Below are 13,692 nucleotides of genomic sequence, written 5' to 3'. Positions count from 1 at the left end.
TGTTTAAAAAAGAGTTCAGATGTAATCATCTTGATAAATATGTATATTGTATGGGTTTGAATATAGGATATAACTTAAAGATTTCATCCCTATACAGAAGAGAGAATAAGATCTTCTGAAGTTTTTTTTTTTGAGACAGAGTTTCGCTCTGATTGTCCAGGCTGGAGTGCAATGACGTGCTCTCGGCTTACCACAACCTCCGCCTCCCAGGTTCAAGCGATTCTCCTGCCTCAGCCTCCCGAGTAGCTGGGATTACAGGCACCTGCCACCATGCCCGGCTAATTTTGTATTTTTAGTAGAGACAGGGTTTCTCCATGTTGGCCAGGCTGGTCTCCAACTCCCGACCTCAGGTGATCTGCCTGCCTTGGCCTCCCAAAGTGCTGGGTTTACAGGCATGAGCCACTGTGCCCAGCCTGAAGTATTTTTTAAAATATTTTTAAATTTTTTTTTATTTTTAGGTTTATAATAATTCAGGGAAAAAATCTTTATCTTTTTTTTTTTTTTTTTAAGAGGTCTCACTCTTGATCTCACTCTTGTTGCCAGGCTGGAGTGCAATGGCACAATCATAGTTCACCACAGCCTCAAACTCCTGAGCTCAAGTGATCCTCCTTTTTTGGCCTCCCAAAGCATTGGGATTATGGGTGTGAGCCACTGCACCCAGCCTTTTCATTTTTGTTTGTTTGTTTATTTGTTTGAGATTGAGTTTCACTCTTGTTGTCCAGGCGGGAGTGCAATGGCATGATCTCAGCTCACTGCAACTTCTACCTCACAGGTTTAAGCGATTCTCCTGCCTCAGCCTCCTGAATAGCTGAGATTACAGACATGTGCCACCACGCCCAGCTAATTTTGTATTTTTAGTAGGGACAGGGTTTGTCCACGTTGGCCAGGTTGGTCTTGAACTTCTGACCTCAGGTGATCCGCCCGCCTTGGCCTCCCAAAGTACTGAGATGACAAGCGTGAGCCACTGAGCCCAGCCCTTTTCATTCTTAAAGATAGTAAATTCCTGTAAGATTTAGATTAACTTTTGTGATAATGCCATGTTTCTGTTATGAACAACTAGGTAGTTGGAGAAACTATTAAAATAGAAAACAGTGGCAAAGGAGATGGTTTGGATGGAAAGAGAATGATTTCCTTTTTAGACATGCATAGTTTGAGGTATCTATATTTCCAAAGTGGAGATGTTTAGGTACACAATGACATATGTAAATGTAGAAACTATTTGTGTGTGGCAACAGGTCTAGAGTGTATACCAACTCTAGGGAGTTGGAGGTGCTAGAGAAGGGAGGGCTTCCATTTCTTGCTTTATGTTTCAGATTATTTGAAGTTTTTTTCAACAAATATATTTCACTTTTAGATTATAGAAAATGTTTATGTTACAGAAAATATTTAATACTTTTGTTTTTTTTTAAGAGATGGGGCCTTGCTACATTGCCCAGTCTGGCTTCAAACTCCTGGGCTCAAGTGATCCTCCCACCTCAGCTTCCAAGTAGCTGGCAGGCATGCACCACTGATATTTAATACTTTGACATCAAAGAGACTTAGGTTCATAAAGAAGATATATTGAGGACCTCAACTAATGTAGACAATGGTAAAATGGACATCAAAAGATGGTGTATCAAGTTAAAATATTGCAAAGTTAAAAAATGAGCCTGCTGGGCACGGTGGCTCATGCCTGTAATCCCAGCGCTTTGGGAGGCCGAGGCAGGAGGATCACAAGGTCAGGAGTTCGAGACTAGCCTGGCCAATATAGTGAAATTCTGTCTCTACTAAAAATACAAAAATTAGCCAGGCATGGTGGTGCATGCCTGTCTGTAGTCCCAGCTACTTGGGAGGCTGAGACAGGAGAATTGCTTGAACCCAGGAGGCAGAGGTTGCAGTGAGCCGAGATCATGCCACTGTACTCCAGCCTGGGCAACAAAGCCAGACTAGGTCTCCAAAAAAAAAAAGAAAAAAACCAGCCTATTAGACAAAGCTTGTTTGCTTGTTTTTGGGTAATAAGAGTTGAGCTGATGAAAGTCATCTTTTGGGGCTGGGTATGGTGGCTTACACCAGTAATCCCAGCACTTTGGGAGGCTGAGGCAGGAGGATTGCTTGAGGCCAGGAATTTGAGCCCAGCCTGGGCAACAAGGTAAGACCCTGTCTCTACAAAAAATAAATTAGCCGGGTATGGTGGCATGTGCCTGTAGTCCTAGCTATTCAAGAGATAGAGGCAGGAGGATTGCTTGAGGCCAGGAGGTGCTGCAGTGAACTGTGATTGTGCCATTGCACTCTAGCCTGGTGATAGAGACCCTGTCTCAAAAAAAGAAAATCGGCTTTTGGAGGCAGTGTAGCAAACCACATTCTACTTAGAGAATAAGAGAGGACGATTCTATAAGCTGTATTATCAGTTATCTTTAGCTTTATTCTTTCTTTTTGAGACGGAGTTTTGCTCTTGTTGCCTTGGCTGGAGTGCAATGGCACGATCTCGGCTCACTGCCACCCAGTTCAAGCGATTCTCCTGTCTCAGCCTCCCGAGTAGCTGGGGCTACAGGCATGCGCCACCACACCCGGCTAATTCTGTATTTTTTTTTTTTAGTAGAGACAGGGTTTCTCCACTTTGGTCAGGCCAGTCTCAAAACTCCTGACTTCAGGTGATCCACCCGCCTCAGCCTCCCAAAGTGCTGGGATTACAGGCGTGAGCCACCATGCCTGGCCAGCTTTATTCTAAGTACCACCTAGGAAAACCATTATTCCCTATTTTAACAATATGATAATAATGCAAATGTTTAGTATAGATAGTATTTGCTTTTAAAGGGAGATAACTTTGTTTCTTGTTTTGTCAATTTGGCATCTTACTGTTTCTTTTTTTTAATGAAAAATGTTTAAAACTTATGTGGTCTTGCTATGTTGCCCAGGCTGCTCTTGAGCTCCTGGGCACAAGCAGTCCTCCTGCCTCAGCCTCCCACAGTGCTGGGATTATTGGCATAAGCCACTGCACCAAGCCCCATGTTACTGTTTAACACATTAACCTGAGAGGCACAGAATCTCATAAAATGTTTATTGATTTGGTCTTGGCTTATTATGTAAACCATTTAATAGCCAAAAGTCAGAATTTAAACATCTAAAATACACTCAAAATGTGTTCTTTTCCAATAACATGGATGTTCACAACAGTTGGTGTTACGTTAGAGCTAATAATTATACTTTAGCACATTAACCTCAGAATTCTAAGGCTCAGAGTCAAACACTGCTAATTCATAGAAGGCAATAGCTTGTAATAATGAATCATAAAGCTCTTCTACTCTTTGTAGTTCAGTAGATAAAAACATATGTCTGTAGTGAACTATTTTATCTGATGGGAAGAACACCCGAGGATCCGCCTTCAGTATAGAATCGGAGAGAAACTGCTTCACTAGCTCTTTTCCACTACTCCGGGAGTCACCAATCATCAGTTTAAAATGCTTCCCCACTGCGTTTCGATTCATGCTCAGCACCTGATGCTGCCCATCCTGGGCAAAAGTTTTATTTAATAAGGCATACAGCATGGCTTCCATGATATGAAAATGTAACAGTATTGGAAACAGAGAGGAGTTCTGAATGGAAAGTCCTGTTTTTTCCAGAACATAGAAATCTGCTTTAGGCATCTTTGAAATGATCGAGGAAATCTTTTAAAAAAAGACAAAGGAGCAGAAATAATTAATTACATTTTATGTTTGGTCCCCTCTCTGTCCCACTTCTATTTAAAAATATTATAATTAGTTAATTTATACTATATCACTATTGACAACTTTGAAATAACTGAAAAAGCCATTTTATGAGCAGTCTGGTTCTGGTCATGGTTATGTCACAACAACAGCTAAGCTAAGCTGTTTAGTCCCCCTAAGTACCAGTTTCTTGATCTGTACAGTGGACTTCATAATTTCTAAAATATGTATTGGCTTTAAGATTAGACAACTTAAAACTTTTATTAACCTTCAAACATTTTCTGGGATAGAGCATAGGGTTAGAATAACTAGCAAGAATCAATCACCTCTGCAACTGACTAATCACATCAGATGCTTGACTGAACCACAGATTTCATATGTATAATCAAGGTGGTAATTCCTGACCATTAAGGTGATAATTCCTGACCATTTCACAAGGTTTTGAAAACTCAAATGAGACAATGTGATGGCATTTTGAAAAATAAGCTTTATAAATAAAAGTGATAATGTTCTATAACATTTAGAATGAAATACCATTGATTTTCTCAGTATCTGCCTTTGATGCATGAGGCATTTCTTGAACTAACTAAAGGTTGAATTTTTAAAAATCAAAGGTGATGGAAAACATAATAGGAACAAGTGAGTAACAAGTACCAGAAGAAAACCCATCTTTACTATTTTATTACATTCCTTTTGGGACCAAAAGATTAAACTACACAAGGAGCTCTAGCAGGTAGGAATCTGGAGGTGCAACTGCCTTACCTCTTCTAAATAGACTGATGATGAGTATATTCCCCTCATTAAACTCCAGCGGTCACTTTGCTGCCAGTCCAGCACTGTCAATTTACGATCAAGGTGAGCCCAGGCAATTCTTCGAGTACCAAAAACGATAGATATGATACTATTAACTGCCTAAAAGAAAAGACTGATTTAATTAGAAGTATAAACATTTTAGTTTTTTCTTTTTTTGAGACGGAGTCTCGCTCTGTCGCCCAGGCTGGAGTGCAGTGGCGCAATCTCGACTCACTGCAAACTCCACCTTCTGGGTTCATGCCATTCTCCTGCCTCAGCCTTCTGAGTAGCTGGGACTACAGGTGCCACCACACCCGGCTAATTTTTTATATATTTTTTAGTAGAGATGGGGTTTCACCGTGTTAGCCAGGATAGTCTCGATCTTCTGATTACATGATCCACCTGCCTCGGCCTCCCAAAGAGCTAGGATTACAGGCATGAGCCACTGCGCCTGGCTAGAAGTGTAAACATTTTACAGATGCAAACATAATCTACAAATTCAGAATGCCTAACTAGTTTATGTAATATAAACTTATTTATAGTTTATGAACTGAGAATTATTAAAGAAATGCAGGAGTAATTATTATTTTGTTTGAGATGGAGTCTCGTTCTGTCACCTAGGCTGGAGTGCAGTGGCGCAATCAGCTCACTGCAACATCCACCTCCCAGATTCAAGCAATCCTTCTGCCTCAGCCACCTGAGTAGCTGGGATTACAGGTAACTGCCACCACACCCAGCTAATTTTTGTATGTTAGTAGAGACGGGGTTTCACCATGTTGGCCAGGCTGGTCTTGAACTCCTGACCTCAAGTGATCCACCCGCCTCTGCCTCCCAAAGTGCTGGGATTACAGGTGTGAGCCACCAAAATTAAAAGGTAACCAGCAGCAGTCAGTTTATAGATAAAGGACCTATACTCATTCTCAGCACCTTGCCCAAAGTAGGCATTCAAACTCAAGTGTAGCCAGGGTCTGCACTAGATACTAGGAAACAACAAATGTAACTGTACATTATAAGAAATACCACCATAAAACTATTGTAGAGAGAAGTGGTCAGGGAAGGTTTACTGGAGGACTAGGAGAATGAGACAGTAAATGGGAAGTTATTTCACCCAGATGTCTGGAAAGATAGGCTGTTTGACATCTCACACTCTGGCAGTAGAATAAAGACTGAATAGGAAAACGGCAGAGGACAAGGCAGATGTCTATAAAGGTAAGTAACTTGCTTTATCCTGAGTGCTACAGGGGCCACTAAAATAACAGAATTTTAAGGAATAACATAAGATTTACATTTCAGAAAAATCCTTGATGGTGTAAAAGATGGGCTGGAGGGAACTAAAGGTAGGGATCTGTGTTAGGTACCTGTTATAACATGAGAAAGTGTTAAGAATTGAAGACAATGACAGAAGGAAAAGAAACAGATAGTGGGAGCAGAATTAATACATGGGTTTAACGAGGAGTCTAGAATAATTCCAGTTTTGTATCAGTGACTGAATGGCATCATTAATGATGATGAAGATAGGAGTCACATGACCTAGGGAAGGTGGGAAGAAATTTTTTTGCTTTGGTTTGTTTTTAATGCATTAAGTTTGGGTTGCCTATAGGGCTTCTAAGAGGAGATATATAATAAGTAATTGAATATTTAGATTTTTTTTCCTATCAAGTCTGGGCTGATGATGAAGTACAACGCTATCACCTTTCCCCAACATGGCTCACTTAGTTATTATATTAACAAACTAATATAGAAATAGATACAGCGGCAAATAAACAGGAACAATTAGTTGTATACCCATCTCCCTTTCATGGCTAAGGACTGGATAAATATCTTAAAGACAAAATAGTATAGATGCCCAAAATACAGACTTCCTTTTGGTTTTCTTTAGCTCAGTGACTCTCAAGCTTTAGTGTGCACAAGCATTACTGAACCAGACTACACACAATACTTCGTGGGCAATAGATTTTTTCTTAAAGGATTTTACTGCATGACTTATATCTCCATAAAAACTGACTTAAAATCCAGCCCCCTAAATAAGATGCAACTCCACTCTAATCTGGGTATAAACAGTTTTGGCCATGAATTTGGATGAGAATCCTCCCTGAAGAATTTGGTTGAAATATGTTCCAGATCAATTGCAGCAGTTCTACTTGGAGTCCATGAGTGAACTTAACAGAATCTGCCAGTCCTCTGAAACTGTGTAGTATTCTGTGTATATGTGCTATACCTTTTTCTATGGGAAGAGGGTCCACAGCTTTCATCAGGTTTTCAAAAGTACCCATATTCCTCAAAAAACTGGGACCCATTGGTCCAGAAAAAAAATGGTGCTTATGATTTTTATGAGATAATGATTATCAAGCAATGTTACACAGGACATGAGTTCCTCTAAAGTTTAATACTTGAGTGCTGTGGCCGGACGCAGTGTCTCACACCTGTAATCTCAGCACTTTGGGAGCCCGAGGCAGGTGGATCACGAGGTCAACAGATCAAGACTGTCCTGGCCAACATGGTAAAACCTCATCTCTACTAAAAATACAAAAATTAGCTGGGCGTGGTGGTGTGTGCCTGTAGTTCCAGCTACTCAGGAGGCTGAGGCAGAAGAATCGCTTGAACCTGGGAGGTGGAGGTTGTTGTGAGATCATGCCACTGTACTCCAGCCTGGCAACAACAGCACAAGACTCTGTATCAAAAAAAAAAAAATTGACTGCTGTGTCAAATATTTCTAGTATTTTTTTTTTAAGACAATGGAAAAAGAATTGCTTTTAGAATGGTTTTTTTTTTTTTGAGACAGAGTCTTGCTCTGTAGCCAGGCTGGAGTGCAGTGGCATGATCTCAGCTCACTGCAACCTCTGCCTCCCAGGTTCAAGAGATTCTCTTGCCTCAGCCTCCTGAGTAGCTGGGACTACAGGCCCGTGCCACCATGCCCGGCTAAATTTTGTATTTTTAGTAGAGATGGGCTTTCACCACATTGGCCAGGATGGTCTTGATCTCTTGACCTTGTGATCTGCCCGCTTTGGCCTCCCAAAGTGCTGGGATTACAGGTGTGAGCCAGCCGCTTTTTTTTTTTTTTTTTTTAAATCTTACCTATAGACTTGCATGATTCAAGATAAAATGCTTTTTAAAGGAGAAAAGGTATAGAAAATAATTTTAAATTCTGCCGGAAAGACTGGTATAATGTTCTAAAGTCACTCACTGGCCATAACCTATCTTTGCTCCTTAATTTCTCATTAATCCCAACATCACCCTTAGACACAGCCTAGTATCTCCAATGACACTCCTCTTAAATAAGCCTTGCCTAGACCTGCTTCTCAACATCAACTGTTCTTTCTACCTAAAATGCCCTCCCCTCTCAGCCAAAGGATCTCTCTTTTAAGATCTAAATTGAGTTCTTCCAGTAAACTTTCCACAACAGTCACAGCCCATTGTTTTCTCTCCTCTCAACTGCCAATTTACTATCTGTACATCTCATTATTTGGTAGTGATCATATACTTGCCAACTAAACCTGAAGAACCTGTCTTAGCCACTTCCCAACCCAATGCCCAGAAGAGTGCTTTCTAGAGTAGGTTCTCAAATATTAGGCAATATAGCAGATATGAAGAATATACCTTAAGTCTTTCTCTTTCTATGTCTGGTTTGAGGAGCTTTCTCAGGAACCGGTTTTCCGGTGACTTTCTTTTTTCCCTTCCAGTCTTTGGACAAAGTATGGAGTTACAAACTTGAACTGTACTTTTATACTTAAGCAAGGGCACATTCATTAAACTCTCTAAATTCTGAAATGGCCCAAAGTTTTCTCTGTGCTCTACGATATTGATGGACCTTCTTCCACGAAGCAATCGGAAAGCTTCAAGTTCTTTAGTAGATGCTGTATTCAACACATGCAAGATGGAAGCCTGCTGTTCTGAAGAGAAGAGCTTGTCAAGTGCATTTTCGGACTCCTTTGCATTTTCATCACAAAAAGTAACATTGGGAGTAATTTTCTTAGGTGTAGTGGATTTTTTCCGACAGCAGAAATTATGTAAGGCCCAGAACAGGGATGACCTCGACGGGGTCAGAAAGCATCTCCACCTCTCTAAAAGGAAAATTTAGCAAAATATAAGTTGGATGTCCTACTTCCTTTAGGGTTAGTTGCAAGCTTGACTAGATCCTTTGCAAAGTCACAAATACTTTCCTGGAATTTAAGAACTAGTAGAGGACAATATTAAATTGTCCTGGAGAATCATCTTCTTTTTTTTTTTTTTTTTTTGAGACGAAGTCTTGCTCTGTTGCCCAGGCTGGAGTGCAGTGGCCGATCTCGGCTCACTGCAAGCTCCGCCTCCCAGGTTCACGCCATTCTCCTGCCTCAGCCTCCCAAGTAGCTGGGACTACAGGCGCCTGCCACCACGCCCGGCTAATTTTTTGTATGTTTAGTAGAGACGGGGTTTCACAGTGTTAGCCAGGATGGTCTCCATCTCCTGACCTCGTGATCCGCCCACCTCAGCCTCCCAAAGTGCTGGGATTACAGGCGTGAGCCACTGCGCCCGGCCCGAGAATCATCTTTAAAAGAGGATTAGTTTTTAAACTATATTATATAGAGTTTTAAATAGAGCTTTTGTTGTTTTCGAGTCACGAGAGATGTCTTCCGATTTTTATGGATCAGTCCGAAGTTTTACTACCTAGAAAATTGTATTTTATACCCATCAGGAAGCAAGTAGTTGAAATAATTATTCCAACTGCTTAACGTTTTTGATATTTTTAATTTAGAGGAATCTTTTTGTAACTAATATTTCCTGTTAAGGTTTGTCTTAGGCCGGGCGCGGTGACTCACGCTTATAATCCCAGCACTTTGGGAGGCCGAGGTGGGCGGATCACCTGAGGTCGGGAGTTCGAGACCAGCCTGACCAACATGGAGAAACCCTGTCTCTACTAATAATACAAAATTAGCCGGGCGTGGTGGCACATGCCTGTAATCCCAGCTACTCGGGAGGCTGAGGCAGGAGAATCGCTTGAACCCGGAAGGCGGAGGTTGCAGTGAGCCGAGATCGCATCATTGCACTCCAGTCTCGGCAACAAGAGCGAAACTCTGTCTTCACTTCCATTTTCACATTTTAGTATCTCATCTGGTGGAACTAAATAAAATTAAATTTTATACGTTTATAAGAAATGTTTCAGCTAAGTGGTAGATTTAAGGGCAGTTTTATTTTCTTCCGTACACTTTTCAAGACTTCTACACGACGTTTTTGCAAGTATGAGAAACACCATACAATGCATAACTGTAAAACCAGTGGGAAGTCACTCTAACATCGCAGCCAGAGGAAAGTAATGCGGCCAGAGGTAACCAAGCGGCTGTGAGAATCTGAACCATCCGCCCACTCTGAGGAGCCACCCGTGGACCCTGAGGTCAGGGAAGCACAAATGTTCCGAAAACTGCCCCGTCAGCTAGGCTGGGGCCCCAAGAGAGGGACCTGAACAAGGGACATGAGGAAGGAAACACTCTAGGACATGACGGACATGAGGAAGGAAACACTCTAGGACATGACGGACATGAGGAAGGAAACACTCCAGGTTCCTCCAGAATACCTCCAGCCGTATTCCATTAGCCTCTAGGGTCAGAGGCTAATGACAGACGGGAAATTACCCCAGAGTTCCAAGCACCCTACCTCCCGCCGTGAAGAGGACAGACCCGCTCATCTCCAAATTGAATCAGTAGGTCCAGTCTTCCTCCATTGACTTCCGGTTCCTGCGTGCTGCGCCCAAAAGCGCTCGGCCTGCACTCGGCGGAAAGGTTGTTGTCCAAGCGGCGTTCCGGGGCAAGGCCCGAGGTGTGTCCCGCTGAGCATTGGGTCGTCCGCTTCTGGGCTGCGGGCTTCCGGGCGGGCGCCTGCCGAGGCCCTGTCCCCGGATCCCGAGTCCCTGGCTGGCCCGCAGTCTTCTTCCACTGCACCGGGGAAACGTTCTTGCCCCTACCGACTCCTGAGAGCCGCTGGGCCGAATCTCCAGGAAGGCGATTCCGAGGCCAGTTTTAGTCTGTAGTGGGCAAAGTCCCTCCTTAGTGGAGACTCCCTGGGTTTCTCCTAGACACTTAAGATTGAGGAGCTCCTGTTGAGGCCCAGCCTGTGGCGCCGGGAGCGGGATCAGGTAGGGGCAGCGTAGACAAGGTCCTCAAATAACCTTTTCACCAGGTAGACTGGAATAACGGGGAGAGATGCGAAGTGTTTCAGGAGCTCAGCGGGGAAACAGGGCAGGCAAGGGATTAGGTAAAGGCAAGGGAGGAGGAGATTGCGTTGGCGCTGGAGCGGTATTCCTCTTAGAAGGGATAAAGAGAGATGAATGAAGCACCGAATTTAGTTGGTCCTTGAATAATGGGTGGAGCAGTTGAATACTCCACCAGGTAGGAAGCCTGAAGTCCCCGAGGTTTATGATTTGCAGAGTCAGACTGGAGAGTGTTTTCAGAAAATTGGCCATATACTGTATAGCGAATGTGAGGCTGGATTGCAGGTGAAGAGCCTGGGAGCAATGAGAAGTCGCGAAGAGAGTGTATTATCTTCCCAGGTGAGAGGCAAGCGTAAGGAATTTTTTTCTTTTTTTTTTTTTGAACAGTCTTGCTCTGTCGCCCAGGTTGGAGTGCAGTGGTGTGATCTGGACTCACTGCAAACTCCGCCTCCCGATTTCAAGTGATTCTCGTGCCTCAGCCTCCCGAGCAGCTGAGATTACAGGCGAGCGCCACCACGCCCGGCTAATTTTTGTATTTTTAGTAGAGACAGGTTTCACCATGTTGGCCAGGCTGGTCTCGAACTCCTGACCTCAGGTGATCTGCCTGAGTTGGCCTCCCAAAGTGCTGGGATTACAGGCGTGGGCCACTGCGCCTGACCAACCGTAAGGAATTGAACCTGGGAGATGTAAGGAGAGTGGAAAGAAAAGAATTCTTTCTGGAAGATGAGGAGCCAGTTTTGTGAAAAACGGGAAATTCAGGAGGGAGGGAAAGGTGATGAGTTTGTGTTTTTGTGAGGCAGCAATGGGTTGATTGTTTGTGTCTGGAAGGCAGTGGGGATGTAGGGGAATCATAAGTATTAATAAAATGTGCTGGTCGGGAGCAGTGGCTCGCGTCTGTAATTCCAGCACTTTGGGAGGCCGAGACGGGCGGATCGCTTGAGCTCACAAGTTCCAGACCACCCTGGGCAACATGGCGAAACCCCGTCTCTACGAATAAATTAGCCGGGTGTGGTGGAGCACGCCTGTTATCGCAGCTACTCAGGAGGCTGAGGTGGGAGAATCACCTGAGCCCGGGAGGTAGAGGTTGCAGTGAGTGGAGATCGTGTCACCACACTCCAGCCTGGGGGAGTCTCAAAAAAAGAAAAAAAAATTGCTCATAGGAAGTCTAGAAACCTTGGCAGTTTCTGGGGAACTTAGGAATCTGACAAGAAATAACATCAACTTTTTTCTGCAAAATCCTCCAAATCAGGAGGAAATAATTTCCTCACCTGTAGGGCTTATTCAACTTACTGAGATGTTATGATTGAATTGCATCCTTCAAAACAGATTTGTTGAAGTCCTAACCCCCAGTACCTTATTATTTCCAAATAAGATCATTGTAGATGTAACTAATTAAAATGAGGACACGAAGGCCGGGCGCGGTGGCTCACGCCTGTAATCTCAGCGCTTTGGGAGGCCGAGGAGGGGGGATTACGAGGTCAGGAGATCGAGACCATCCTGGATAACACGGTGAAACCCCGTCTGTACTAAAAAATACAAAAAATTAGCCGGGCGTGGTGGCAGACGCCTGTAGTCCCAGCTACTCGGGAGGCTGAGGCAGGAGAATGGCGTGAACCCGGGAGGCGGAGCTTGCAGCGAGCTGAGATGGCACCACTGCACTCCAGCCTGGGCGACAGAGCGAGGCTCTGTCTCAGAAAAATGAATAAGTAAATAAATAAAATGAGGACACGCTGGACTGGAGCAGGGACTAATCCAACATGGCTGCTGTTCTTATGAGAAGATGGCTCTGTGAATGCCACGTGAAGATGGAAGCAGAGATTGGAATGATGCATCTACAAACCCAGGAAGGCCAAGGGTTTCCAAAAGTCACTAGAAACTAGGAGACAGGCATGGGCCAGAGTCCCCTCAGAGCTCTTTGAAGGAACAAGCCCGGATAACACCTTGATTTTGGGCTTCCAGCCTCCTGAACTGGAGAGAATAAATCACCAGTTTGTGGTCATTTGTTACAGCAGCCCTAAGAAACTAATACAAGAGGCCATAAGCAGTCCTGGTGATGCTTTCAGAGATGGTCTGGTTCGCTAGCAAGACACAGTTTATCACTTACTAACTGCATCACCATAGTCAGTTTCTTATCCTCTCTGAACCTCACCTTCCTCATTTGTAAAATGAAGTTAATGGTACCTACCTCACAGGGCTGCTTGGAGGATGAATGAGAAACTGGATGCAAAGAACCCAGCATAAGATAAGAGTTCAATCAATGTGGTTGTGCCCAGTAAAGCATCCCCCCTCTTCTTGAGAAATGATTATGAATGACCTATAGGGGAATCACCCTCCTTCCTGAAAGCATTTATTCAGAAATATGCTTTGAGCAGAGCCAGAAATACAAAGGAAAGAGACAAATATTGCCCGATTTACTGTAAACCAGAATTGATGCCTCCAAAATGAAAGTCACTGTCTTCCCCCAAAAACTAGCTCCTTCTCACTTCCCTGTTTTTGTCACCCAGATGCAGGTGTCTCTGGCTCCTTCTACTCCTTCCATCATTATGTCTAGCCTGTTATCTAGTTTCTGTGTTTTTAAAACTTTTGACTGATCCAGGATACACATGTGAAACAAAAGTTTCATTTAAAAAAAAAAAAAGGCCAGGTGTGGTGGTTCAACACTTGTAATACCAGCACTTTGGGAGAGCAAAGCAGGCAGATTGATTGAGCCCAGGAGTTCATGACCAGCCTGGGCAACATGGCAAGACCCCATCTTTACCAAAAATACCAAAAAAATTAGCTGGGCATGGTGGTATGCGCCTGTAGTTCCAGCTACTTGGGAGGCTGAGGTGGGATAATCCCTTAAGCCTGGGAGGTGGAGGTCGTAGAGAGCAGAGATTGCACCACTGTACTCAAGCCTGGGTGGCAGAGTAAGACCCTGACTAAACAAAAAACAAAAACAACCATTGTATTTTTGCATGTGATACAACCTGATATTTTCTATTTCCTTTTTTTTTTTTAAGTTGGGAGTGCAAAAGGTTTACTGAAAAAAACAAA

At 43.5% G+C, this 13,692-nt stretch overlaps 1 protein-coding gene across 1 annotated transcript; it reads right to left on the bottom strand.

The window, feature by feature from the left end:
• Nucleotides 1-3,020: 3,020 nt before the first annotated feature.
• TEFM (transcription elongation factor, mitochondrial) lies at nt 3,021-10,708 on the bottom strand. The gene is made up of 4 exons (XM_054459953.2): nt 10,104-10,708; nt 8,073-8,536; nt 4,446-4,595; nt 3,021-3,644 (listed from the first exon to the last, which is right to left on the bottom strand). The coding sequence occupies exons 1-4, from the start codon at nt 10,132-10,134 to the stop codon at nt 3,207-3,209; spliced, it is 1,083 nt and encodes a 360-aa protein (XP_054315928.1). The 5' UTR covers nt 10,135-10,708; the 3' UTR covers nt 3,021-3,206.
• Between the last annotated feature and the right edge of the window lie 2,984 nt (nt 10,709-13,692).

This window comes from Pongo pygmaeus, chromosome 19 (assembly GCF_028885625.2).
Source record: "Pongo pygmaeus isolate AG05252 chromosome 19, NHGRI_mPonPyg2-v2.0_pri, whole genome shotgun sequence".
NCBI classification, from domain to species: domain Eukaryota; kingdom Metazoa; phylum Chordata; class Mammalia; order Primates; family Hominidae; genus Pongo; species Pongo pygmaeus.
Note: the sequence above shows the minus strand (reverse complement) of the source record. Positions and strands in the feature narration are given on the sequence as shown.